Source organism: Anabrus simplex, chromosome 1, assembly GCF_040414725.1.
Source record: "Anabrus simplex isolate iqAnaSimp1 chromosome 1, ASM4041472v1, whole genome shotgun sequence".
Taxonomy (NCBI): Eukaryota; Metazoa; Arthropoda; class Insecta; order Orthoptera; family Tettigoniidae; genus Anabrus; species Anabrus simplex.
Window position 1 is genome coordinate 271,482,851 of NC_090265.1, and position 27,190 is coordinate 271,510,040.

The 27,190-nt window shown below is 41.0% G+C and overlaps 1 protein-coding gene across 1 annotated transcript in view; it reads right to left on the minus strand.

The window, feature by feature from the left end:
* Positions 1–27,190, minus strand: part of LOC136863526 (carboxypeptidase B1) — a 144,667-nt gene that overhangs the window by 93,388 nt on the left and 24,089 nt on the right. The window contains exons 3-4 of the mRNA XM_068226003.1: positions 14,546–14,633; positions 5,002–5,313 (exon numbers count right to left, since the gene is read on the minus strand). Coding sequence (XP_068082104.1) covers positions 5,002–5,313; positions 14,546–14,633 — 400 coding nt within the window. The remainder of the gene's footprint in view (positions 1–5,001; positions 5,314–14,545; positions 14,634–27,190) is intronic.

The following is a 27,190-nucleotide window of genomic DNA, read 5'->3' on the forward strand; positions in this document are numbered from 1 at the left end:
GAAGGAGAGGAATTCAGGAAACATTGTTTTCCAGTCTCTGAAAGTTCATTATTGGAGGGTCAATTAGAGGGATTACTGAAATGATCTTGTGAGTTTTTTAAACCCGTCTTCTGAAAGAGAACTTTATGTCCTTCTCAGTGGCCAGTCTGTTAGAATTTCCTACCTGTCGTACACTATCATTTTTTTCTTTGATGTCAATACTTCGCAAGAAAAGTTGTCAAATCTTGTCAAAGATTGTTCAACATTGCTGAAGGTTTGACAAGATTTGAAAAGATTTGGCACGATCTGATAGCAGTTTGTTTCAACATGCAGGAAGGGCACACAGCAGTTGTGGGTCTTTGACTAGCGGTGGGATACATTCTTAAAAAGAAGAAAAAATCGCAATAAATCATAATTTACAAGGAGGATATATTAATGTGGTTATCTTCAACATAATTTTTGCAATGTATTTGCTGTCATAATATAATATGCAGAGGTTATGTTATTTTACACTAATTAAATAAAAACGATATCAAGCAACAGAAATTCATATCTAATTACATGAAAACATATTAGGGATTCAATAATAATAATAATAATAATAATAATAATAATAATAATAATAATAATAATAATAATAATAATAAAATGGCGTATGGCTTTCAGTGCCGGGAGTGTCCGAGGACAAGTTCAGCTCGCCAGATGCAGGTCTGTTGAGTTGACCCCCGTAGGCGACCTGCTCGTAGTGATGAGGATGACATGATGATGAAGACGTCACAAAAAACTAGCCCCCGTGCCAGAGAAATTAACCAATTATGGTTAAAATTCCCAATCCTGTCGGGAATCGAAGCCGCGCCCCTGTGATCAACCATGAAACAATAATAACAAAAATAACAATAATAATCGAAAATCGTCTTAAATAGATCATTGCTGACAGTGTTTAATTATACTGCAGGTTCCATACAGTAATAGACATAAAAGGTGTCCACTTTCTTGAGATATTTCTCCTGTAATCTCTCGTACGCTGCCATTTTATTCATGTCATTGGGGTCCTTCACAAAATCCGCTGAATATAGGCAGTGATGTGCCATAAACTTAGCAATTAATACACACGCAACATCCCTCGGTCAAAGAAGAAGCCATGTTTGTTGTCTTGATTCCCGTCCCGGCAATCCCAGCATGCCTAGCGGCATAGCGCGCACCAATAATACTCGAATTTCATTGATGAATTCTGTCGAACACTTGGCAATTCTTTGATCGATTATAACATGTTCTAATTCATTTTCAAGACTTTTGAAGACTTTTCAAGACTTGTCAAGTACTGCAAGCGATTTTACAAGTAAACGTGTGAATTAGTGAAAGTTGTTGTGAAGACTTTTTAAGTTTTAAATTTGACAACCATTTGATCGTGTACAACAGGCATAATAGGCCATAAGGTAGGCTCCCGAATCGAATAACTGGAACAGAGTGGTTAGCTCTACGTCTGGTCGCCTTGAAGTCCATGAATTAACCTATTACTCAGTTTTGGCGTAGCCTGAATGAATATTGGGACCAATTTCCACTCCGAGTGAGAATTTCACTTTTTAAATTTGTCGGCTTGCTGACGGGGCATCGAATCCACGCCCTTCTGAGTGAACCGAGTATACCTGTGCTAAGCTCATCCTGTACAGTATACACGAGCAATCCTTATTGCCTTATTAATGTTAGATCTATATTGCCAATATGAAAGCGCTTTTACGACTTGAGGCATAAAATGTTTGTTACTCTTTTGTGTTTACAATTTTACGATTTGTCCGAACTACCATACGAAAATCTTCAACGATACCTTAAAACACTGTAATGACTCGAGATTTTACATCTATCACCAGCTGTTGTGTCCGACTCGTTGGCTGAATGGTCAGCGTACAGGCCTTCGGTTCAGAGGGTCCCTGGTTCGATTCCCGGCCGGGACGGGGATTTTAAACCTTATTGGTTAATTCAAATGGACCGGGGGCAACATACCTGCAACTCGCACACCACACAACACACTATCCTCCATCACAATAACACGCAGTTACCTACACATGGCAGATGCCGCCCGCCCTCATCGGAGGGTCTGCCTTACAAGGGCTGCACTCGGCTAAAAATAGCCACACGAAATTATTATTACCAGCTGTTGTACCCGGCTCTGCTCGGGCATACTTTTTTAATGTTTAATTTTAGGATTAGTATTAACTGTTTGAAGTGTTTCTTTTTTTGTAGATTTCTTTATTGTGCCGTTGCCTGAGAGTTTACGGACTCTTTTTTAAATTTACAGTTATTGCCATGTGTTTAATTTCAAGTTTTAGTTTGAGATTCAATTATTAAATTATTTCCCTGTGGCAGTCCAGAAGGTTAGGGAAGTAGCTGATCCTTTCAACCAAAAATTAAAAGTAAGTTATAAGTAAGTTATGGTGTATACGATTCCAGGTGTGACTGGCACTATCACCAATCAGGCTAGAGACCCCAAAAACTGTGCACTCAACACAAACGTAGGTCATTTTGGACATATTCTCGTTCACTCCTTCTCAACCATGTCGATAGAGTCTGAACTTCGAATTAAATGGCATCCAGATTGTCACCATTCATCTCAGCGACCCGGAAAGCCATGGAGTAGAGACTAACATCGATCTTTTTCGCTTAATTTTACATTTCACCCCCCCCCCTTCGTCACTATTTTAGATTAAGTTCACTCTCACCCCTCGGGGCGCTAAGCGTAACTTTTCCCCACAGTGTTTGTCTTCAGATAGTAAATCTAAATTGCTCCAATTGTTCAGGGAGAGATGTGGAAAGGTACTTCATAAAACATGGCGGCGTGTTCCCATCCCCCTATATAAAGCATTTCTTACCTGACTATCATGATACAGAGTAATTCGCTGTCGCCTGGCGACGACCTTTTCATTAAGTCGATCCAATCTTAGCACGAATTTGCGATTACACTAATTACATAAAATTACTCATCATAAGAAACTACCCATCGGATTTCGTTTAAACTACTTCCTAAACCCTCTCATGAGTAATGTGACGTATTGTGCAATAGAGTTAAGATATCTTGAGAGCTTTCCCCAAAACTCATCTTTCCATCCCGGCTGTAAGAAAAAACTATCAAACGATGTCTGTGCATAGGCAACACTGCACCGAGGAGTCGATCACATCAAACAAGAAAGGAGCAGATCGAGGGGAAGCAGTACGGGGGGGGGGGAGGATAGTAGGAGAGGTTTACCGTGGTAGGTACCAAACATCAAAAAAGAACACCACCTTTCAAAAAAAAATTTAGGTGACCAAGTGTGTTGGAACAGCAGCTTTAACGAGAATACAGTACACACTAACATTTTTGGAGAAAATAGATCCTCAAATATACCCTGGACATTTTAGGAATAGTAGCAAAGGGATAATTAAGCTAAACCCTACAAAATTAAATTGACCAATATATATATATATATATAAGAGATTAAAAAGGAACTGCCATGCAAGATCCGCGCTTTAACAGCTTTTTCAGAGTTATACAGATAATCATCTCAGATGATATATTTCTTAAGTAGAGTTTCTTAACCTTTGAAAGAACAACTCTTTTTTTTGTCAATAAAATTGGTGAAAAAAGTGTATCACAATATACACCTTGTTAACCAAGAAGATATAGTCCGAGCAACAATTCCAGACATTGATTACAAAGGCAAAATAGTTCGGGTCCTCGTTTAAAGGAAAAGTTTTCGAAAGGGGACTAACCCACAAATAAGTTTTGACAAAATTACAAAAATCGTTACATAGAACACTGTGTCAGCGTGAGTCTCGACCATATAATGGAACTAGATCACAAAACCAGTTTTCTCAATTATTATTTTTTTAAGAGAGGTGTCACACACACAATCACCTCAAATGATAATTATTAATATTATTATCTAATCAAATTTGGAGGGAACAAGTACACCTTTACCATGAAGATCAAGAAATATTTGGCCAGACTAAAAAACCGAATACGCCTCCAGGGCGCCCTAATATAAAAAGCATATACACCTAAAAAAAGAGAAAAGGGTAGGGTAAAAAGGAGGATCAGTACAATAAGGATAAGTGAGGATGAAAAGAAAGGAAACTCCGACTGCGTAATGCTGGAGAATGTTTGATCTGCCAACAGATGTTTTCCAGAATCATCTAAGGTTGAGAAAGTTCTGTTTGACGATGTTTAGGTTCAGTCCACATCACCAAGTATTCAGCACTAAAAATCAATTAATCTTAATCAGTTTGAAGGTGGCAAAGAGTTAGATTCGAACCAAGGCCTTGAAAGTTTTCATAGCATGCCATCACTCAAAATGCCGAACAGGCCGTGTTTAAAGTTTCCAAAACAAGTTTAGTAAATGATATGTTTAGCTCACCAAAGTCCTTTCAGAATAACTCCATCAGCTGGTAGGGAAGAAAATGGCGCAGCACACGGCAAGCCGTGCGAGGTCCGTAGCCCCTCCACACACACACACTATTTACTGAAGATGACGCCAGTCTGCCTAAGACGGGCCAAGCAGTCCAATATATACCCGCCCGGAAGCGAAGACCAGTTCATTCGAGAAAGATCATGTGACGTGGCAGATGACGTAGTAGGTGCGAGGCAGACAGAAAGACAGCAGTCAGTGTGTCGAGAAATGTCGGAGGGTAACGACAGGTGAGCAGAAAGTAAGGTAATTCCGATGATAGGAAGAAGTATTGATAGCCAGAACAGATAATAATAATAGCATATAGTCCTGTAGAAACATAAAATTGTAGAGTATGTGGAGATGTACATGCGACGAAGTTTGCAGAAACTCGTAGAACGTCGATGAAGAGGTTATGGCAGTAGCACGTTACAGTAATAAGAACAAATCGTGAAATTTTCAGTGAAATCGCTCAAGTAGTTTTTTTACTCTACATGAGACGAACAAACAAACATTAATTTGTATATATTACAGAAGATTAATACGCATCAGGTGCATGGAGTATCTAGTTCTATAGTACGTGTACCGTACGTGTTCTACTTACTGTGGTGTGTGTGTACTCGTAACCATCCGGGTTTAGCACGGGGATGATGTACCAGTCTACGTTGTTCAGCAGGTGTCTGTTTCGCTTGTCCTCGGTCAGCTGGTCGATGATAAAGAGGGCCATAGCTGGACTGATCCATTCTCGTGCGTGGACACCAGCGTCAATCAGGATCGCGGGACGACTCTGGTCTTCGTGAGTGCTTTCTGAAAGCTTCACCATCTTGATACTGCGACCCTCGTAGCTGGCTCCTATGGTCTCGATTTTGACCAGATCAGCGTGGGAGTACGCTAATTTATCCAAATAGTTGTTTATCTGTAAAAGAAAGCAGATGTTTAACTCAAGGTTTCAGCTTTTTCAATTCTAGATCTATGGATGGATGGATAGAAAAATGACTGTTTCTCCTCATCTTTTGTCCCCCAAATCCGATCTCCCTCCGACAACACATTATTTTCATGAGCATTTTCTTAGTCCTTTCTCTATTCTGACAGTATATTTACAAGGTCAAGGTGGTCTTCCATTCTTCCACCTTTCATGTCCCTTCTTCTTCTTTACCCAGAAGTCTCTTCAATCTTCGTTTTATAGATCAGTGCCTCTCTCGCTTTCTTCTAGAATTGCAAGGTGATGCCAACAGTATGGTTACCGAGTTTCATTACTTGAGGTCGTTCAGAGAATAGGATGGAGATGTTGCAAATGGAAGTGTATTCTAGAATCCAAGCAGCTTTTAGAAACTGGAGAGATGTCAGAGGTATCCTGCGATAAGAAGGTGTCGGTAAGGTTTGAAGAAAATGTTTTCAGGACAGCCGTGCAATGTTGTACGCTACTGAAACAGTACCTCTCAGGAAGAATATCAACACGTTAGATGTAAGGGAGATGAGCATGCTTCTAAGGATGTACGATTTCACCAGGAAGGATTTCTCGTATAGTGTATTTCAGTAGTAAAGAGGCTCAGTTATTATACTGTATTTTTCCCTGAAATTATTTAAATATCCACCAATAACGTCTTGTGACGTATAAAGGAGCTTCTCTTCTTACAAGAATGTGTTAAGTGATAATCGGAAATCTTTCGTGCCTGATGCTTTGAAGATGAATCTTGTCGTACACTTCAATACCACCCGCGGAGAAGAATGAAAAAGTTATGTGAGTTTGCACTATTTGCCCTGCCGCCCTACCATAATCTTTCGAAAGACATCTGCTTAATTTTTAAATGACCATATTTAGATTGATTTTTTGGGTCATATTTTGTAATATTTAGGTCATATTTCGTCAATTTTGAGGTCATATTTCGTCACTTTTGAGGTCATATTTGCTTGCTTATTTGGGCAATTTTTATGTCTTAAACATCCGAGCCCTAATTATAAGTAATTAAATGGAATAATAAACAAAAGAAAGGACCAAATTTCTAATGTTAGAAGAAACTTAAGTTGCACTGTGATGCTAACTACATGGTCTATGGCTATTCTCATTCCACCCCATTGCCAGAAGAAAAAAATGTGTGCGTTCTGTGTCGAAGTCACGACCATACGTCTTTTGAGCGTAGAATAAAATAAAATGTTTGGGTGGGTATTAGGATGAAGCGAATGCGTGGATTTTTCTTGTTTTGCAAGTTGCTTTATGTCGCACCGATATATGGCTCTTATGCCGACGAGGGAGAGAAAAGTGCCAGAAGTGGGAAGAAAGCGGCCATGGCCTTAATTAAGGTACAGCCCCACCATTTGTCTGGTGTTAAATTGGGAAAACACCGAAAACCATCTTCAAGGCTGCCAATAGTGGGGTTCGAACCCTTCTCTCCCAAACACTGGATACTGGCCGCACGTAAGCGACTTGAGCTATCGAGCTCGGTAAGCGTAGATTTAAGGTTAGAGAGATTTTCTTTATATCTGTCTGGCCTCTCCTCCTGCAACTAATGTGAAATGACACTATTTGCATCAACTAGATTACATCGTCTGGGAGTTTTCGAACTCATTTACTGTATCTTCATGAGCTCAGCTCGGCCGCTCCACTTTTTCACCTCGTCTATACGATCCTTTGCTCGCAGTCGTGTAAATTATGGGTTTGTATATCATATTTCACTCATTATTTCTACTTGTTTCCATCTGCGGTAGGTTTGGACTTCCTTTAAATTACGACATTTGGATATATCGCAGTTTTTCACTAAATTTTGATCAGTATAACAATTTTTTCCCTCACGTAGCCAAGTTTTCTCACAAATATGATTACAGACATGGATAGGCCTCGCGGTACCGTGTTTACTACGTAATTTCAACGCATGCTCCCAGCTCCCGATTTCACCACATGGTGGATGCGCGCATTACTCACTATTCAGCCATATTCCCTTGAAATGTATTTAGGTACATTCTTTAGACCCTCCTCTTTTCAAGTCTTTTTTTAAATATATATTTCCAAGCACTTATACTTTTGAAATTATTTGAAGAAGTCTGATATACAACTTTCTGAGACGCACAGAATATTGCCGAGAGACCCAGTTGTTGAAAGAAACGGTTGAGGTATTCTGCGTCAAAAACTTAATCTTGGTTTCTTACCATTATTTAATACTTAAAACACTGACGTCATAATCTTAATGGAAACACTATGTGGATATGATGGGCATGTAAATCGCAGCATCATTGTAGGCTGGCTAACGTCGAAACAAAATTTGCCTTTGTTCTGTGATCGAAAGATCAGTTTTTGAGAAAAACTAATTTTGTATATAAAACTAGCTGTAGTACCCGGCTCTGCTAGGGCACCTTTCTGAATGTTTAGTTTTTGGATTTGTTTTTCCTGTTTGAAGTGAATATTAGTAGATTTTTATTGTGAAGTCGATGGATGTTTTACGAAATCTTTTGTAGATTTATAGTTATTCGTATGTGTTTAATTCTAAGTTTTATTTTCAGATCATTTAGTTTCGCATTAAACTTTGTCTTTGTGGCACCGAGATAGACTGGAAAGTAGGTGACCCTTTCCAATAAATAATGAAGGTAAGTTATACCTAAATATATTTACGTGTTGCGCTATAGATAATATGATGTACACGATTCCATCTGGCACTGGGACTGTAACCAAACAGCCTACCGACTCTGAAAACATAGGATTCAGCATATACGTCATATTGGACATTTTCTTTTTCAACCCTTCTCAACTCCATGCGGATGGGGGCTGACGTGGACTTAAACGGCATTAGGAATGTCAAAATTCATCTCAACGACCCCGAAAAACTCGGATTCGAAACTTAGGTACAGTAGATCATTTTTTATTATTTTTACATGTTAGTTCCTCCCCTACGGGTGCTACGAGTATCATACCCACATAATTCTTTTTTTTTTCTTGTTCAGATAGTAAGTCATAGGGGCTGGCTGGCCGAGGCGGTAAAGACGTAGTCGGTTCGCCCGGAAGGACGTGGGTTCGAATCCCCGTCAGAAAGTCTTAAAATTTAAGAAACGAGATTTCCACTCCCGGAAGTGCATATGGCCCTGAGGTTTACTCAGCCTACACCAAAAATGAGTTCCAGGTTAATTCCTGGGGGCAAAGGCGGCCGGGCGTAGAGCTAACCACTCTACCCCATTACTTGCCGCGGTTAACAATGGTGGAAGCCTTTACCTTCCACTCTTCCAAAGGCCTTAATGGCCTGTACGGAGGTGTCTTTGTCTTTGTAGATAGTAAGTCATAATGTGTACCAAGTTTCATTGAGTGCTATGTTGGAACATACACACATTCATCTATAATCCCGATCAATTTAGACATTCTTTTTTCATCTCTTCTCAACCCCAAGACTGAACTTGGCTTAAACTGCATTCACAGTGCCACTATTCATCTCAGCAACCCAGGAAACAATGAGTTCGACACTATTATTGGTCACTTTCGATTATTTTTACATGTCACCCTTTTTTCAACCCCTATCATCCATCCCCTATTGTTTCAGGTAGTAATTATACCAAGTCTGGTTGAGAGCTATTGGGGCTGAAATTGAACTTAAACGTGTCACTATTCATCTCAGTGACCCCGAAACTTATGGCTTCTAGGTTACATTAATATTGAACGTTCTCTATCATTTTTTATATTTCAGCCCCTTTTCACCCGCACTCCTAGTGGTTCAAGGAGTGCCTTAACCCCATAGTATTTTTTCCAGATATTAAGTAATATATGTACCAGGTTGGTAGAGAGCCATGCAGCACATCCATAACCTCGGTAATTGTGGACGTTTCCTTTGAAACCCCTTCTCACCCCATGGCTTTGGGGTCTTTACTTTAACTAAACGGCACCCAGAATGTCACAGTTCAGGTCAGCGACCCTGAAAACATGGCGACACTCATATCGGTCGTTTTCAATTTATTATTTTTGTATTTCAATCCCTCCCATAGGGGTGCTAGTGGTGTCTTGCCCCCACAGTTTATTTTACAGATGGTAAGTCATATTTGTACCAAGTTTGATCGAGAGCTATGCTGGAATATACACACACATATATCCATACACTCGGTCATTTATAGACATTATATTTTTCACCCCTTCTCACTCCCTATGGCTATGGAGGATGAACTTTCATTTAAACCGCATACGGAGTGTCACTGTTCATCTCAGAGACTCCGAAAACTATGAATTCGACACTATTTACTATTATTTGTATGTCACCCCTCTCCACCCTCACCCCTAGAGCTTCCTGGGTTGGCTTATACTCCCATAGTGCTAGTCACCAGATAGTAAGTCATAGGTGTACCTAGTTTGGTTGAAATTGCTCCAGTAGTTTTGGAGGAGATGTAGCATTTACATACATACATACATTTTGTATTGTAGATTACAGTAGATGCTTCAGAGCTTCCCTGCGCTATATTTTTCTTGCCTCGGCCCTTTTCCTCTTCTCAGTAAGAGGTTTTAACATTCTAGTCTACTTATTAAGCTCTTATATATAAAAGTAGGTACCCCTGGCAGTAATGATGATCTTTGATTCTTGAAAGATACAATAGTTTTTCACTAAAACTTGTTGATATATTTCATTGTGCTAAGCCACATCACATACGAGTGTTAAGAATTATTGATAAATCTAACATGCCGAACCCAAGCCGAATTTTGAAGCAAACGCAAACAAAAATAAAAAGTAGTGCGGTAGACACTTTGTCATCCATAGGTTAATTTGATTATTTATAATGTTCCTCTGTGCACACAACTACGAAAACTGCCCACAGATCACAACACAGACCAGTACGCCAGAAATCACCAGAAATTCAAAAGCGGAAATATGAACCACAATGAAATTCCGTAGGTATTCATCGAGGAAGTGGGCGTAGCACTTCGAAGGGATGTTTAAATACTTCAGGAGGACATTTAGAAATGGCCGAGCACGAAAAAGTAATAAATAGCCATGTGTACCAACGAATGGGATAATTTTCGGAACAAAATCTTCTGTTTCGGTTTTTGGGTCGTTTTGGTTAAAAAATTCAGTAGGGTCAGCCCTTGGCTGAAGCAGAAGAAAAATTCGCATGTGTTCTATGATAGGGCGATGTCAATGAAGCTTAGTGCAAAGTTCTACATGACTGTGATGAGGCTTCCACAGACTTATGCTTCGAAATGCTAGACATTTTATAAATACCACAAGCGTCGTTTAAATGCCATGAAAACGAAGATTCTGAAAATGTCAGCGGAAGTTTCGAAAAATGGCCACATCTGAAACAAGAGCATTACAAGTGAAGGAGACACCTTTGGAGAAAGTTCAGTGTGAGCGGCTGACATGGTTCGAGAAGGTAAAAGCACTGGACGAAAGCTATGTAGCCCGAAGAGTCCGGGGTACGAAGAAGAGGAAGGCTTGTCCCAGCAATTAGGCGACAACAATAAGTTTATGGCTCCACTGAAGTCAAACAGAGTGCTAACGCTGGAGCATCTTCAGCAGGAGCTCCACAACCAGGACGTTATCAATTAATATACAGTGACGACAAAGAGAGGAAGAAGAACTCTATAATATTTAGTTCATATCACTAGATTGCGTGCCAAAAGCCTGGATTCATTTCCAAACCTCTCCGCAGTGCTCACATGGAGTGAGGTCATTTGACGCTGTTGGTGGTGATTCGTCCGTCGGATGGATACGTTAAGCCTCGAGCAGACCCCTTGGCGTTAGTTGACAGGAGTAGGCACCAGGTTTCACCCTCTCCATTCCTACTATCATATATCACGTCATGCATTTCATCTCATTAACTCCTCTGGTGAAGTTGACGTCAGGAAGAGCATCCACTCTTAAAAACTCGCTGAGAATATTCATCTCAATTCATACCCGACCTCGTAGAAAAATGGGACAAATCTTTGTGTATGTATTTGTCGATTCTCTGTATAGTGTGATTGCTTTGAACAACATGAATGTTTCAGTACATTGTTCATCTCTTGTTTTAATACTTCCTAACTTTCAATCACTGGAACACTTTAGGATAGTGGGAGCGTGTGTTTGGAGTTGTAAATCACTACTTAAAGAAAGTTCTTGGCCATATGCAGGATAATGCAGAATACTCATTTTTATAGTTGATAGTGTCGAGGATCCAGTGCATTGGATTCTTTCCGGGGTTCCTTGATTCGATAACCGGAAAAGATCCAAAGGCAAGTAGCACAATGGGTGATTTAAAACAAAGTAGTTTTACATAAATGTTGCAAATTTTGTGCTGGAAAGAGTTTGAAATAAGGTGACAAGCTACCTTGGAGAGATGACATCGAAGGGCATTAGTAGGTAGATGAACTTGAATGGAGTTTTTAAAAGTAGGATGGAATGAACATGAAATTCTCCCTAGGCCTAACTTAATACTATTGGAGAGACCAAGTGTTTAAAGAATGTCGAATAAGAAGGATGAACTTGAGAAGCCTCCCTCAAGTGAGTGGAGGCAATGTAAAAATCAGCTAAAAGTCCATGCCTACTGCAAATAAAGTTGCAAATCAAGAGGGAAAATATTGAAGCAAATATAAGAAGAAATAGAGACTGGAGTAATTTACCGAGGAAGATGTTCGATTTATTTCCAACTTTTTCAAACTGGTTTTTGAAAAGACAACCGGTTCTTGTTGGCGAATTTTTGGACTTCACTGCACGCTAGATCTCGTAAACCTGTTTGTCCACGAAACGCTGAAAGGAGATGTCTGATGGTATTTCTTTTCAGTACATTACTAGCCGCAGATCCATCCTCTTAACCATCCACTAATCGGTTTGCGACATGCGAAGACCACTGCTATATGTGATAATGTGGGACAGGCATTTCTTGAAGAACGTATTTTCCAAGTCGCATTCCAAAGTGCGTTCATGAGCTTCGTTACGCACGCCAAACCCGAATCCACCATGCACTCGTTCGAAACCATCACTTGACTGTTGAGGTCTTCACCGATTGACAGATGTTCACTGCCATCAATAGAGAGTTACTGAACGAGTTGGCCGTGCGTTTAGAGTCGCGTAGCTGTGAGCTTGTATTCCGCAGATGGTGGTTTCGAATCCCATCGTCAGCAGTCCTGAATATGGTCTTCCATGTTTTCCCATTTCCACACCAGCCACGGCCACTACATCAACAATCCTAGCCATTTCCCATCCTTCCGTCACCAAAAACCTTTGATATGTTAGTGCGATGTTAAACAACTAACAAAGAAATAGAGGGGGCGTATGACTCCAGTTCTGTCGAAAATCCATCTTGTTCCTCTACTGCGCCGCCTACTTGTGGTGCAAAACAAGCGACGAAGCGTACTATTGTTAACCCGGTGATAACTCGGATACCAATCAAACGATCATATATAAGGTCTACGTAGGTGATGTTACCTTACAATTGCCACGCAATTTCATCAAGATATTGTGCCGTAATGCAAGACCTTGTATACTTCTCCAATGTCACAGACTTTCACACCATTTCACTTAGTCCACTGGATTCAGGCAATGTCTATCCGTCGTAGCTTGAGCGATTCAGCCAACTCGCATCTGCGTCCAGTCATTGACACAGTACTGATCTTCGCAAATCGGGCAATTTGGCTTAACTTCTTCAACCTTAGCACTCACACATTTCACATTCAGATCAGGTGGCATCAAATTTCAGAAGTCTACAAAAAAAGGAATCTTCAGCACTCCAAGTCGTATGATGTCAGCATGTAAAAGATCTCTGGTGGCACATTTGGTGTCCACCCGACGAAATTTATTAAAAATTTAGCCATAGGCTACTCAATAGAGTTTTGGTTCCCTAATTGCCATCTGGCGGAGTAAACGGAACATCAAAATTGACATGCAGGGAGCCTAGGTGGCGTTACCCCAATACGTCAGCACCTGGTGGCTGAGACCATTCAATTATTATTTTACTTGAAATTTGTTACTAGGGCTAACACCCATATTTACAAATAAATCATTTTGATTGATTAACTTGAATTATTGTCTAGAAGCACTTTCTATCACTTTCAAAATGTAAAATTCATTATACTGTGGGATTGCCCGAACCGCTCCTCCAGCCAAATTTTATACCCTCTAGGGCTGACCGTCAAAGTCTTCCCACCTCCCTGGATCCGCCCTTGATTTCAACACCCAAACCGAGTTTGGAGCTACTGACACACAATCTGTTACTCACTAAAGCAGACTGATTGCAAAAGCAGAACATGGACACATACCTAAACAAACCCTGACCCCCTATGTACTGCAGTATTGTAAGGAGGCCAATAAATGTCACAGTGTATTTCGGAATTCGCTACCATCTTTTCAACAACAGTATTACTCCTAATGGAGCCAACAATTCCCTGAGGCTGGGGATGGTAAAATACATTCACAGTATACCCTACCTGTCGTAGGACGCCACTAAAAGGGGGGACTAAGGACTCACACCGTGGGTTGGCGACTATGGCTTCCACCTCAGCCCGGCATTGCTTTCGCTTCCACGCACTCCTCCCAGACTCTCCTCGTTCACCTTTCCTGTGCGACCCCACTTGGTCAACTCTTGTCTTTTACCGTCCCCATAGTGTGTTCGAACCCCACTGTTGGTAATCCTGAAGATGGTTTCCCGTAGTTTCCTATTTTTACACCAGGCAAATGCTGGGGCTGTACCTTAATTAAGGCCGCGGCCGCTTCCTTCGCACTCCTAGCCCTTTCCTATCCCATTGTCGCTATTAGACCTCTCTGTGTCGGTGCGACGTAAATCAAAATTGTAATTTACCGTCCCCGCCGGTATTGGCTTTGCGAGACCTTGGAGAGTCTCATTTCAAAGCCCTTTGTGGCCTTTCGCTTTCTTTGTTTGATAACTTAATTTCTTTAATTTCAGATTTCTTAAATTTTCCTTCTGATTTGTGTCAGGAGAGGATAGGTGACCAGTTGTGCTTCCTCTTAATACCATATTCACTACCATCTTCGTGAAACTTACCGTTCTTTTACCGATGCCATAATCTAAAATAACTAGGTTGCCAAACATAACTCATTGTGCATGAGAATTTCTCGACCTAGGAATGAAATGAGTAAGTACTCTCTGACATCCACCATTCTAGAGTATGACCAAATTTGCTAACATTTTCAGTAAATCGAGTTAAGTACACAAATTATATTTTACGCTGTTCAATGAATTGGTTGACTTACTTCATCATGCCTGTAGTAGCGATCAAAGGTTATTCTTCCTGATGTATTCGAGAACGCCCTTTGATTCTGTTGCTCGGCATCGAGTACCCTGGAAAATTAGAAGTGATTATTAGATTATGGTTCAGTAACTCACGCATCCTAAACAGACAACATTCATTCATGATCATCGATAGAGAACTTACTACTTCTCTTGGGAAACCTGCAGTAATCACCACGGCTACCAAGACGACATCTAGAAAATTCATGAAAGCATTTACATTCCTTGTTATCACCGTTCCCCCTGTGGGTGGGGACGGTAGAATACATCGATGGTATCCCCTGCCTGTCGTAAGACGCGACTAAAACGTGGACCAAGGGCTCCCAGCTACGGAGTGTAGTCTGGCAACCGTAGTTCCCCCAGCTGAGTCTGGCATTGATTCCACTCTGTCAGGTTCCTTACTGTCATATTTATTGTATGGCCTCTCTTGGTCAACTCTTGATCTCTTCCGACCCCGACAGTATCAGCTTAGCCAGGTCAACGGAGTGATTCATTTTCACGCACTTCTTGATCATACCCTTCCTTTAGCCTATAACTTAAGTATCAGACGTCTTCACTTTTCTCCTCATCAGTGTTAATATTCACCACCACTTGTCACTCCATCGCATAATCGTTACTAATAAAAATTAAGGGTTGAATATACCCGACAATAACCTCGGTGGAAGAGATATTCTCTGAACTTCAGACAATGTAGAGAAATCATTAATGGTAAACAGCTTATTTCGTCGCTTGTCTCATGGGTTGAATATGCATATAAATATGGGTTGATGAAGTTTACAACATTTTAATGCTGCCAGTTAAGTAAAAGCGCGTTAATTCTCAGAAAACGCCTCAAGAACACAAGTAAAAATAAATATGCAAGTACATTGTGATATTACTCAATATGCTAATGATGTACGTACTAGTGGCGTGCATTGTTCAAATTTGAGACGGGTAACCAAGACGGAGCAAGATGTGCCTTGTTTGATGTGCAACCACCATCACGCATGAGTTGAGAGGGTAATCTAAAATGCCCGGGTTTGCTCCAGGTCGTTCGACAGGGCATGTTCGAAGCGAAGTTTGCTGACTAGGGAGAATGACTTTGCCTGCTTTACTGACGTTGCAAGCAATGTGGTTCATCCAGAGATAGCGAGTCCTTGTTTACAAAGAGAAAAGGCCGGCAATTGAGTTAACCATTAGTTTTGACCCGAAGTTGATCATCCCACATGAATTGAAGGACAGCGGTATGGATAAAATTCACGACAGTGCATCATATAAACTAACCAAGAGAGATGGACTCAGTTCTGATGTTTGGAAGAAGATCATGCTTGTGGTCAGCAGAAAGAGTATGTCTCCTGTGATACGTGCGGTGCACTCTTAATGTACAAATCCGGAACAACTTACTAAAGAAAAACACGTGTGCAACTTTAATTCTAGAGCTTATCGTCAAGCATTGCCTATGTGCTTTCATGTGTGCCAAAAATTTCCCACTGTTGAACACTGTTGTCAGAGAAAGTTTTAAAGAATTAGGGCTAGAACTGATTAATATCGGTGCTAATTTTAACAAAGCGATATTGTCGATGTGTTACCACATCCTTCCATCATTAGTAGAAACCAGGACGGAGGGAGGTGAGCAAATGTATCTGTGACTGAGAGTGCGTGAACGAGCAAATATCATGGGGCAAGGTCGAACGAACATAGCTCGCTTCACCTTTTATAAGCCAACTTCGGTCATGGAGATACTCGACAAATATGAACCGAGCATACAGTGCGTTTTGCATCACACTAAGATGTACACCGGCAGAGTAGTAATATTAATCGGTTTTAGACTACAGGTAGAAATCAAATGGTGATTTCAAAAACTTCCCCAGTCATTATTTTTACAAAGTGAATTGTATGTTGTGGCAAGATAAACTACCTAACTTTGCATTTCATTGCTTTGTGTAATGGCAATTGAATGATGTAGTGCTTTCGAGGGAATCCCAGTTCCATAATTTAGAAGGTTCTTGAATTGACCCTCCATAATCTCACTGATATTTTACTTATTCTCAGAATTCCTTACAACAGGTCATGCTTCATTTTGTTTGTCAGGTACTCGAGTGTGTTTCAAAATCAGGATAACAAAGGATTAGAGGGGGTCAGCATTAACAACAATGGAAATCCCACGACTTCCCCACTTCTGCTTTTTGTAAACCTTGTAATTTAATTTTTGCTGATAATTTATTTTTAATTTTAATTTTTTGCTATTTGCTTTGTGTCGCATCGACGCAGATGGATCTTATGTTGATGATGGGATAGGGAAGGCCTAGGAGTGGAAAGGAAGCGGCCGTGGTCTTAATTAAGGTACAGCCCCAGCATTTGCCTGGTGTGAAAATGGGAAACCACTGAAAACCATCTTCAGGGCTGCCGAAAGTGGGATATGAACCCACTGTTTCCCGAATGCAAGCTGACAGCTGCGTGACTCCAACCACACAGCCAACTCGTCCGGTGCTAGTAGTTGAACGTCACACTAATATGTAGAAGGTTTTTGGTGGCGCAATGATGGAAGAGAGCTATGAATGGGATGGCGCGTGAAAATGGGAAACCACGGAAAAATCCATCTTCAGTGCCGCCGACAGTGGGATTAGAACCCACTACCTTCCGAAAGTAAGCTGTTCCGCACCTCTTTACCTCTATATATTTCTTTTGTATTTTAGAGATATCACATTCTTTACGATATTATAGGTCAGTCTGTTATGGCTGCTTAGTATTCCCTATGCCAGACTTGACAAGTAGTTCGTCGAGATTAAAGAGATGGCACCTCATGTAACAAAGAATTGCCAAAGCATTTCTTTGTAGCTTACCTTTGATTTGAGTTGTCTCTGGTCGTCTGACAATAATTTGAAGGAAAAAGATTGAGGCGTTTTCCTGCAAATGGCTATCTAAGTTTAGAGTCGTGAATACGACTATTTCACTTTCGAGGTATATATATTATTTACCCTTTATTGGCTTGCTATAGTTATGCCAGTTTGTTTACTGAGAGATCCCTAGTTTAATGTATTATTCTTTACAATTTTGCTGCAGACTTATTTCACTGCCCTACCTTTTGTCTGCTTTTGTGTACTTGTTCCTGCAATGGAGCGAAAGGTGGCACCGAACCGATTATTTTGTGCGTGTGATGAGCTTGATTGTTGTTTTAATTAGAGACCTTTTAATTCTCTGTATCTTCGATGTTTTAGCTCAAGCTAATGTTCTGCGTTGTGGTTTAACGCTGATACCGCACTATTCATGTTAGCCTAGATGTGCGATATGAATACGTGTTAGTGGCGTGCAAGTTATTTACGTTATGTGTTTTGACTGGGTGGGCCTGGCCTCTTTGCGGCGATCCAGGTTTTTGATTTCTGCACTCAGGTCAAGGTCATGAGCCGTTGACTGAGTCATGTCATGTTGTTACAATTTTTGTCGTAACGTGTCTTGCTAGGGCCTATTATATTTTTATACCCCTGCTTCACATGGTTTGTCTCTGAGTGTGCGTGGGTGTGGAGTGGTTATCGGACCTGTGCTACTTTCCAGTGTCTTGTGGCTTTTTGTTACTTTTAATTATTTTTCTTTTATCTTGCTATTGTTTCCGGCTTCCTTAGCCGGTTAATATGTTTAATTCGGGATTTTGCTCCCATTGTACTTGCTCTCTCACTCACGTTTATTTGTTTCTGTAACTATGCCAACTCCTTTCTTAACCTCTTGTATTCCATATTAGTTTAGCTTTCTGCCAGTCTTGATCCACTGGCGTTTTTGATTTATGAGGATGTAATCTCTATAAGGATTGTTGGAAGCCACTTTTTATAAAACATTGACGTTATCTGGCGAGCTGTTGGATTCTATTGTGTGAAGGCTGTTACTTTTACCTCAAAATAATGAATGGCCTCCTTTTAAGAAAGAAATACTTTGGATCAGATACAAAGAAAACAGACTGATAAGTCAAGTGATTTTTACTGTGGTTGGAGTATCGTTACACATTATGTATGTGAGTGTTTGACTCCCTGTGTCTCCATTAATTTGTGTTAATGCTAATCTTCAGAGAGTTTCCCTTTAGTTTTATTTTAATAAAAATTCATTTAAATTGACCTCTGCTCTACGTTGTCTCTCTGTTTTGGGAACATGCCTTTGACACTTTGTTGACACTTTGTCCATTAGTCTAAGAGACCCGGTTTCATCTCCTGGCAGTTCTTAGCCAGTTTTGACCGATCCAGAAAAGGTAGGTAGAATAAAGCTCATCGATAAGTTATCTTAACCACGTTGCCAACTCACTTCGTGAACTTCAAAATAATACGTGCATAGCGGTAGAAGTTCCATCCGTGAAGTAGTTTGTTTTGGAGTTCTTTCTATCTCGAGATAATGAAAGGAAATATTTGAACTCATCCCAGCCGTTAGGCAATCTGAAAGCATATTTTGGTAAAATATCAAACAGAAATTAACGTTATCTAACCTCATTTCCCATCGGAACATGCACCTTATTTGAACAAAACAATAACAATAGTATGAAAAACCTGTAAGTCGAAAATTTAATGTGGTGGATGCACTTTACGGTAATGTTGTAGAACACAGTATTCGATGCACAGTTTATTATTGCGCCAGGACCCTGAAAGCATTTACATCACAGGTATCCACACTGCAGCTTCCTAATACATGAAATTAATGTCTAGAATATTTGAATATCAAACACGAGGAGAAATAGAAATAAGACCTGGTGATTGTCAGGCATAGCGAAGAACTGATTGATATTTGGATGAAGTTAGCTGATTAAAAATACGAGGGTGGATTTTGATTATGAAAATTCTGTTCCGAAAATTTCATTACCATTAAGTGCCCTCATCAAAATAAATTTAGTCTTTTAAAGGCGGTTTATAATAATAATTATAGTAATAATTACCGGCTGTTACCCGTGGCTTAGCTGGCATGGATTTCGTAATTTGATAAAAGTAATCGTTCCTCGGCACTGCACCGAGACATTATCTAAGGTATAAAAACTCACCGAAAAATGCTGTTCATTTACCCCAGAACCTCTTTGTAAACCACGTTTGTGGGATTGCCTTTTGGAGTTAAGATGACCAGGTTAATGGATGAGCTAACTCTGGAACATGCGACATAGAACTGTACATGGTAGAAACAATTCTCTCTCAAGTCGAAAAATAAGTCTTTCTTTATTTTTAAAGGAGATTCCAAATATCTATTTCCTTGTCTGTAACATTTTTAGTTGTGAGTATAAGTGTCCCAAAAACATTAAAACCCTTTATCAGTCCTTAATCAGTGCTTACTCCCTCCTACACCTAAGTGGATTTTCTAAAAATAAAATTTACGTATTTCTTTATTTTGAAAGGAGATTCCAAATTCCAATTTTCACGTATGTAACACTTTCAGTTTTGAGGTATACGTATCCTGATAAGAACATTCGACTCCTTTTTCACTTCTGTTCACCCCCCATCAGTGGCTTTTCGGAAAAGAAAAATACATGTTCCTTTATTTTGAAATGAGATTCCAAATACCAATCTTCACGTATGTAACATCTTCAGTTTTCGAGATGTGAGGAGCGTAGGTGGCAAACACGGGGTCCTAGCTGACTCTAACATTGTTGACAATTACTTGAGCTATTCTCCTCACTTTAATCTTTCCTAGAGGTTTAGAGAGTTTCATTTTCACGCCCTTTCCTTTGCTGAAACTTCATTGTACGAAGGATTGGTGCTCATCTATTTCCCCTCTCATTGGTGTTAAAAGAGAATATCTCCCCAATTGTACTTCCCCTAAAAAAAATCACCACCTCCACTTACAATCTGCAACTTTTCCAAAAATATTGACCGATAAGGGAAGTTTAAAAATACTATGTTACAGAACCATCTAAGAGGTCTGTAAATAATTTTTTTTAGAACTTCCTTTACGTCGCACCGATACAGATAGGTCATATGGCGACGAAAGGGCTAGAAGTGGAAAGGAAGCGGCCGTGGCCTTAATTAAGGTACAGTCCCAGCATTTGCCTGGTGTGAAAATGTGAAACCACGGAAAACCACCTTCAGGGCTGCCAACCCACTATCTTCCGAATGTGTAAATAAAGTACTGACAATATTGACAGAACGCAGTATTTAATGAACTAACAAGTACAACCGCATTCCTTCAATGTAGTCACCCGCAGAGTCTACTACCTTTTGCCAAATATCCGGAAGCCGTTGGGGACAGTTAGCAAAGCGTTCGTTATTGATGAGAGCGACGGGGCGCCCTACTGAGCGGAGTGCATTGTCACGTCAGGAAATCGGTGGCCTCGTGGGGGAGGGGGTCCTTCAACTTCGCAAACAGGTCGAAGTCACAAGGACTCATGTCTGGTGAGTACCTCCCAATGCCCCCGTTGCACTAAGAGCTCAACATTGCTTGCGACATGCATCACGATAGGGCGATCGTCTCGCAATAAACGTGGTCGATTGTGCCGCATAGCCAGACGCAGATGTCTCTCCAGAAATCGGCAATAGTAGTCAACGTTGACGGTTTGTCCCTCAGGCACAGCAGTCGCCAGTATGTGACACACCGTTTAATGACTGAGACCAACCTCTACAGATAATTTTCGGACAGTTCATTAGACGGAAATGACGCCACTCACGATGTCAATCTAATGTTGAGGAATAAACGGCCGACATTTGCGGTGCAAATCCGCAGTCTCATTCCGGCCCGCAGGGAATGCCTTGACCCATCGTGCAACCGCCCTCGCCACAGGCTTCACGTAATCCTCGATGACAGGTTGGTGCATTTTTACCACGAGCAACTTCGATTTTAACTCACGAACGCTAATCACCTTTTTAAAACATGCTTTAGAGCGGTGAAATCGACACTCTTCACTTCAACACCACACAGCAACACCACTCCCAACTGGATGCTCGTCAGATGCACACTACACATCGACAACAGCTCCACCTGACAGCTCCCATACCCTATTTGCGCATGCCCGATCTCCTGCGAGTGTCTGGACTACGTTACTTACAGCCCTGGCATAAAAATAATAGTCATATTTCTAAATATTGGTATTTCTGTATCGATCGTGTCCGGAATGAAAAGAAAATACAATTTTTACATTTCTATCATGTCTGTATTTTCGCGCATTGCCAGAAAACGACAGACAAGAATTTAATGACAATTTTTTTTAAAGTCAAAGAAAAGGCGTTATAATCTAAGCTGTAAGTAATTTTATTTACGCTGGCTGACATAGTGGTTTAGGGGATGATCTAAAAATTAAAAACCGAGCGAGTTGGCAGTGCGGTATGGGTCATGTGGCTGTGAGCTTGCATTCGGGAGATGCTGGGCTCGAAGCCCACTGTTGGCAGCTCTGAATATCGTTTTCAGTGGTTTCTAATTCACAACAGGCAAATGCCGGGGCGGTACCTTAATTAAGATCATGGTCGTTTCCTTCCAGTTCTTAGCCCTAAGCTATCGCATCGTCACCATAACACCCTCAGTCGGTGCGACGTTAAACCCACAGCAAAAATAAACTCAATTATATCCGTTAATACTGGTCCTATGAATAAGTGCTACGCAACGAAAATTGTAGAAAATACATTTTCCGATCTTGTAGGCAGTACAAGCTGATCCTATTACGAACAATACGGGAAATAATAATACTTAACTTGGGGATATTAGGTCGCGTAATGTTAATAATCTGCTGGCGCGTTTCGATCCTGCGACCAGGATCGTCTTCAGAGCAATAATGTAATGGCAACTGTCACTCCATAGTTGACAGACTCAAGATAGAGAGACCCTGTTAGAAATATAGTTCATTCCAGTGCTTCCAGAGTCGAGGAGAAAGATGTTAATGACTTAACTTTAGAGGGTAGCCCTGATCTACTCAGTATATAGCCGTCACTTTTGTTAAAATTATTCGGGCGTTAAGCAATTTCTATTTTTTGTTGCTAGTGGCTTTACGTCGCACCGACACAGGTAGGTCCTATGGCGACGAAGGAATAGAAAAGGCCTGGAAGTTGGAAGGAAGCGGCCGTAGTCTTAATTGAGGTACAGGCCCAGAATTTGCCTGGTGTGAAAACGGGAAACCACCGAAAACCCACTACCCACCACCTCCCGGATGCAAGCTCACAGCCGCGCGCCCCTAACCGCACGGCCAACTCGCCAGGTAGCAATTTATTGTACCATTATATCTGACTGCGAGTATGGATATTTAACGCAGTAAAAATTTTGCAGTAGGACGCCGCTTGTGAGGGCGTGATGCTATATAGAGAGCGGGAAGCGAGAAGGTGATTTCCCGAGGCAAGGCGTGGTCATGTGTGACGAAGAAAGAATATGTGAGGAAGAGAGAAAGAGATATGGGATTTTGTCTGGGGGAGAGACCTACCATCTTAACAGAGATTTTTAGCGGGAGCAGACAGGCCCACCACATTACGGAAATTGGGTCGTAATTCCCGTAATTGAAGGTTTCTCAGGTAAATAAAAAGATGGAAATGATTGCTAGAATTTTACGAAGCTGTAGATACCTCTAGGTTTATTAACATATGATTAGATCAATAAATATGTACCAAGCAGAACCACCGTGGGAAGCTCTGTAGTGGCCACATTCCAGACTCAAGTTGTTTCTCGGGGCTTTCCCTGGCGTCCTTTGGTGTGTTGCCTCATATAAAAGCTGAGTGATATGGGGGGAGATCATCCAGTTGACTATCATATTGCTGCCGGCACGCATCGCACGTCTGCCTAGATTGCGCCAGAAACCTTTTGTTCAGAACAAAGACAGTGTGTAATTATTACAGTGCGATAACTTTGATCCAGTGGATAGGAGACTTACGGAGTTACAGGTGGTGGATTTGTAAGTGGCGCGATGTTCAGATACCTATCAATGAGATCGCGTGTGCTTAACGGTATCAGTAACAATAGAAAGCCGTACTTGTAGACTCGGATAAATAGCGGTAGGGGCGAAGCTCCCGAGGTGCCGAGGAAGTGTGGACAATAGGCTAAGGAGGTCTATATTTATCCTCTGATAGACTGTTGAATCCAAGTTAAGCGGGCATAAAAACACAATAACCGAGTGGATAGTCTATAGAGCAGAAAATAGTTTATGGCACAGTACACAAGTTAGCGAGTATGCAGTTATATGAGAATGGAGGACGAGGAGTGTGTACTGCAAAGTGTTAGCGCGGTGTGCTAGTTCAACCTAAATAAATGTCCAGAATGTGGCGTAGTGTTTAAAGTGAATATTTCATTGTAGTAAGAAGGCGAGATATTCCGAGGGGAGTAAGGTGCAAGAACTTCAGAACGTGGCTTCGAAGACGCTACCTGGAACGAGGCATCCCTCAAGAAGAAGACAGCACCATGGGCCAGCTGGGCAGGAAGACCGGACTCCAAGAAACGACCCTGGCTGAGACCTCTACCATGATGGGCTAAATCATGGTAGCCTACCCGGAGGGAGAGAGGAGGAGATCAAATGAGATAAGTGGACCATGAATTATTAGACATATGGTAGAGTTAAGGTGTCACGCAGAGATAGTAGAATTAAACGTGTAAATATTAATATAGGATTTGATTGTGGCCCATCAGCTTGCGTGTTAAGATTGTTTTGATATATCTAAGGGTAAGAGTAGTTAGATTTTTTTTTGTATCTTTGTGTAAAGCAGACAATGAGGTAATATTTGTTATCGCGGCGAGAGGTAGTGTGCCTAGTGATACATATTTGTTTGAGTACGATAGACCGGATATTTTCCTTTGGGTCGGTCGTGAAATACATTTTACTTGTAGGATCAGGATCACTATGTGTAATTCCCATTATATTCCAGGGGAAGGGCAGAAATACCTGCGTAATGTAAGGTATACATGCTGATGATATTTATTTAGTTAAGGGGCTCTATTTACGTGCCTTAGACGAGCGTAAACTATAGCGGAGGCGCAGGTTTTAACGCTATTCGACTCTGTGCTACTCTGTCAAACGTTGGGTTTGAACCTCTGGCCCCCAAGGTTACTGTTGACACGCCGCATATTGACGGTGATGGTTTGAGGTGATAATATGGTAGAACATGTTATGTGATTTAACTGCGACCCGTGTGGGTGATTAAATGAAGTCTGGTGCGTATGTGAGATGTGTTTTTCCTCACTTATTTTGTGGCCATTTGCTGCAATGTGTAGAAGCTTGAAAGTCCCTTTGTGAAAGAATGTAGGGTAAGACGTCTAGCGGTAGTTTGTTTACAAGATTTTTTTTGATGTGGGAGGGGGCTCCAGACCCGACTGCAGGTCAATGTTCGCCTGCTCTGTATTGGGGTGAGCTCGGCCATTTTTAAATCGCTCTGGAGGTCGGTCATTCTCCTTTGACAGGGAAGTCTTTTGCAAACACTGTGCGTCATTTATTTTACCCTTTTTACCTCGTATTCCTTTCTTGTTTGATTCGCATTCTTAGGGTTGTGTATTCTACTAATGTGATCTTGGCACTATGCTACTGTTATGATTGCCCTGTTGACACAAAGTTCTGCCTGGTGGACGTGGGTTCACGTCCGTGTAAATAGGAAGTTGAGGGCGATAGAGTAGGTTATCTGAGATTATTTTTATTACTTATTGTGCTGCTATTTTTGTGTATATCAATATCCCGGTATGGGAGGAAACTTTCATAATAGCGATAATCTCTGCGGGTATCCTTAATTCTACCATTATATCATTTTATGTCGCAGGCATAGGGATGTGGTCTCCATGTGGGGACACATCCGTTCTTTCCTGGTTCACAGATCGATAAACTTCAGCATTACGTCATCATCCAGATTGTATTTTCTTTGTTTTCCATTTAATTTGTAGATGTGAGCCTTTGGCGCACTTATTTTGGCACTACAGGTGCAATCCTTGTAATTAACTTGTGTTGTGAATACAAACTTATGCTCAAAATTCTGATCACAGCGAAAGTGTTCCTCATTTCGTAGTTTAATGTAGTATATGAGTTCCCCGCGATCCTCTCGTCATAAGAACCCAATTATCGACCATTTCTGCCGACTGCAGCTGAGCTGGTGCCCGTATGCAAGAACAGAAGAGCAGGTAAGTATCATCCTGCAGTATTAATGTGCCCCGTAGGGTACATAAGAGTGTCGCCCGTACTTAGGGGCCAGTCTTGAGGATTATAGGGCACATTATATCGCCTCACGAATGATTCTAGGCATAAAAAGCTTCTCTTTATAAATCATGGAAGTTGCATAAAAATTATTTGATGGTCATTATTTATATGGCATGTTCTGCCACAGAAGATTTCTCTGGCTGGCAAAGACGGTTCCTGCGATGTTCTTCAACCCTCGTTGCTACCTTCCTACATGTTTGGGCAAAATAAACCTATCCGCAGGATGAAGGAATAGTAGGCTAAATATTCTAGCACAGATTAAACCAATATGATCTTTGAAAGACAGCAAGCAATTGCCTATGATGATATATTAGGCTTAAATATGGTCTTAATATTGTGCCTTCTGAGTATATTGTTCGTATCGCAAGAAATCCAGACTAAAAGGACGAGAATCACGTGACAATCTGCCGTTTGACTTAGGATGTACCACTTCGTCAATCTCTTCCCTTGGTTAGGAACTCTTGTTCACTGTTTAATTTTTTTTTTTTTTGCTGATGGCTTTACATCGCACCAACACAGACAGGTCTTATGGCGACGATGGGATAGGAAAGGGCTAGGAGTTGGAAGGAAGGGGCCGTGGCCTTAATTAAGTACAGCCTGGTATGAAAATGGATACTACGGAAAACCATCTTCAGGGCTGTCCGCAGTGGGATTCGAACCCACTATCTCCTGTATGCAAGCTCACAGTCGCGCACCCCTAACCGCACGGCCAACTCACCCGGTTCCGTTTAATGTATCCTTTTCAGCCCTTGCTCGGCTGATAAGGGTGTTTAAGCACATCACGCTTTGGGCAAGTATGATGATGAGAGGATGGGTTTACGGTAAACCGAATGACCTTGAGTTCGATCTGATTTCCTAGAAATCAAAACATCCAAGAATGGCAAACATCCTCCACGTACAGTCTCCATGGTTAAATTTAATGTTTAGATGTATGCTGTTGAAGTGATTCAAAATAAGAATAATTCGTGTTCATCATGGGACCAAATGGTCGCCTACGGGCGTCAGATAGGAAGACCTGCACCTGGCGAGCCGAACCCGTCCTGGGATATCCCGGCACTAAAAGCCATACGACATTTCATTTCATGGGACCAAATAAAAAATGTATCATCTAAATACAATATGTCAACCAGGTGGAAGGCTTGAACGTGCAAGTTTGAAGACAACGCTTTTCAAAATCGTACATATATAAATAAGCGATGACTGGTGCCAATGACGATCCCATGGCAACACCATCCATTTGTTCATATATTGTACCATGAAAACTCAAATATGTGGTGGTGAGGACAAACTGAAACAGATTAACAATGTCACCAGGAAAGATTTTATCCAGTAGAGGCTAGGTGTCCATTGTTGGAACCCTAGTGAACAGAGAAATAACATCAAAAGCGTCAGCAGATTATTAACATTAAGCGACCTAATATCCCCAAATTATGTATTATTATGTCTGGAAAATCTACGCATTGAAATGCGGGAGATATTTACGATTTATAATTTTTACTTTTTTCCTGTGTCCTACGGTTGTTAATGT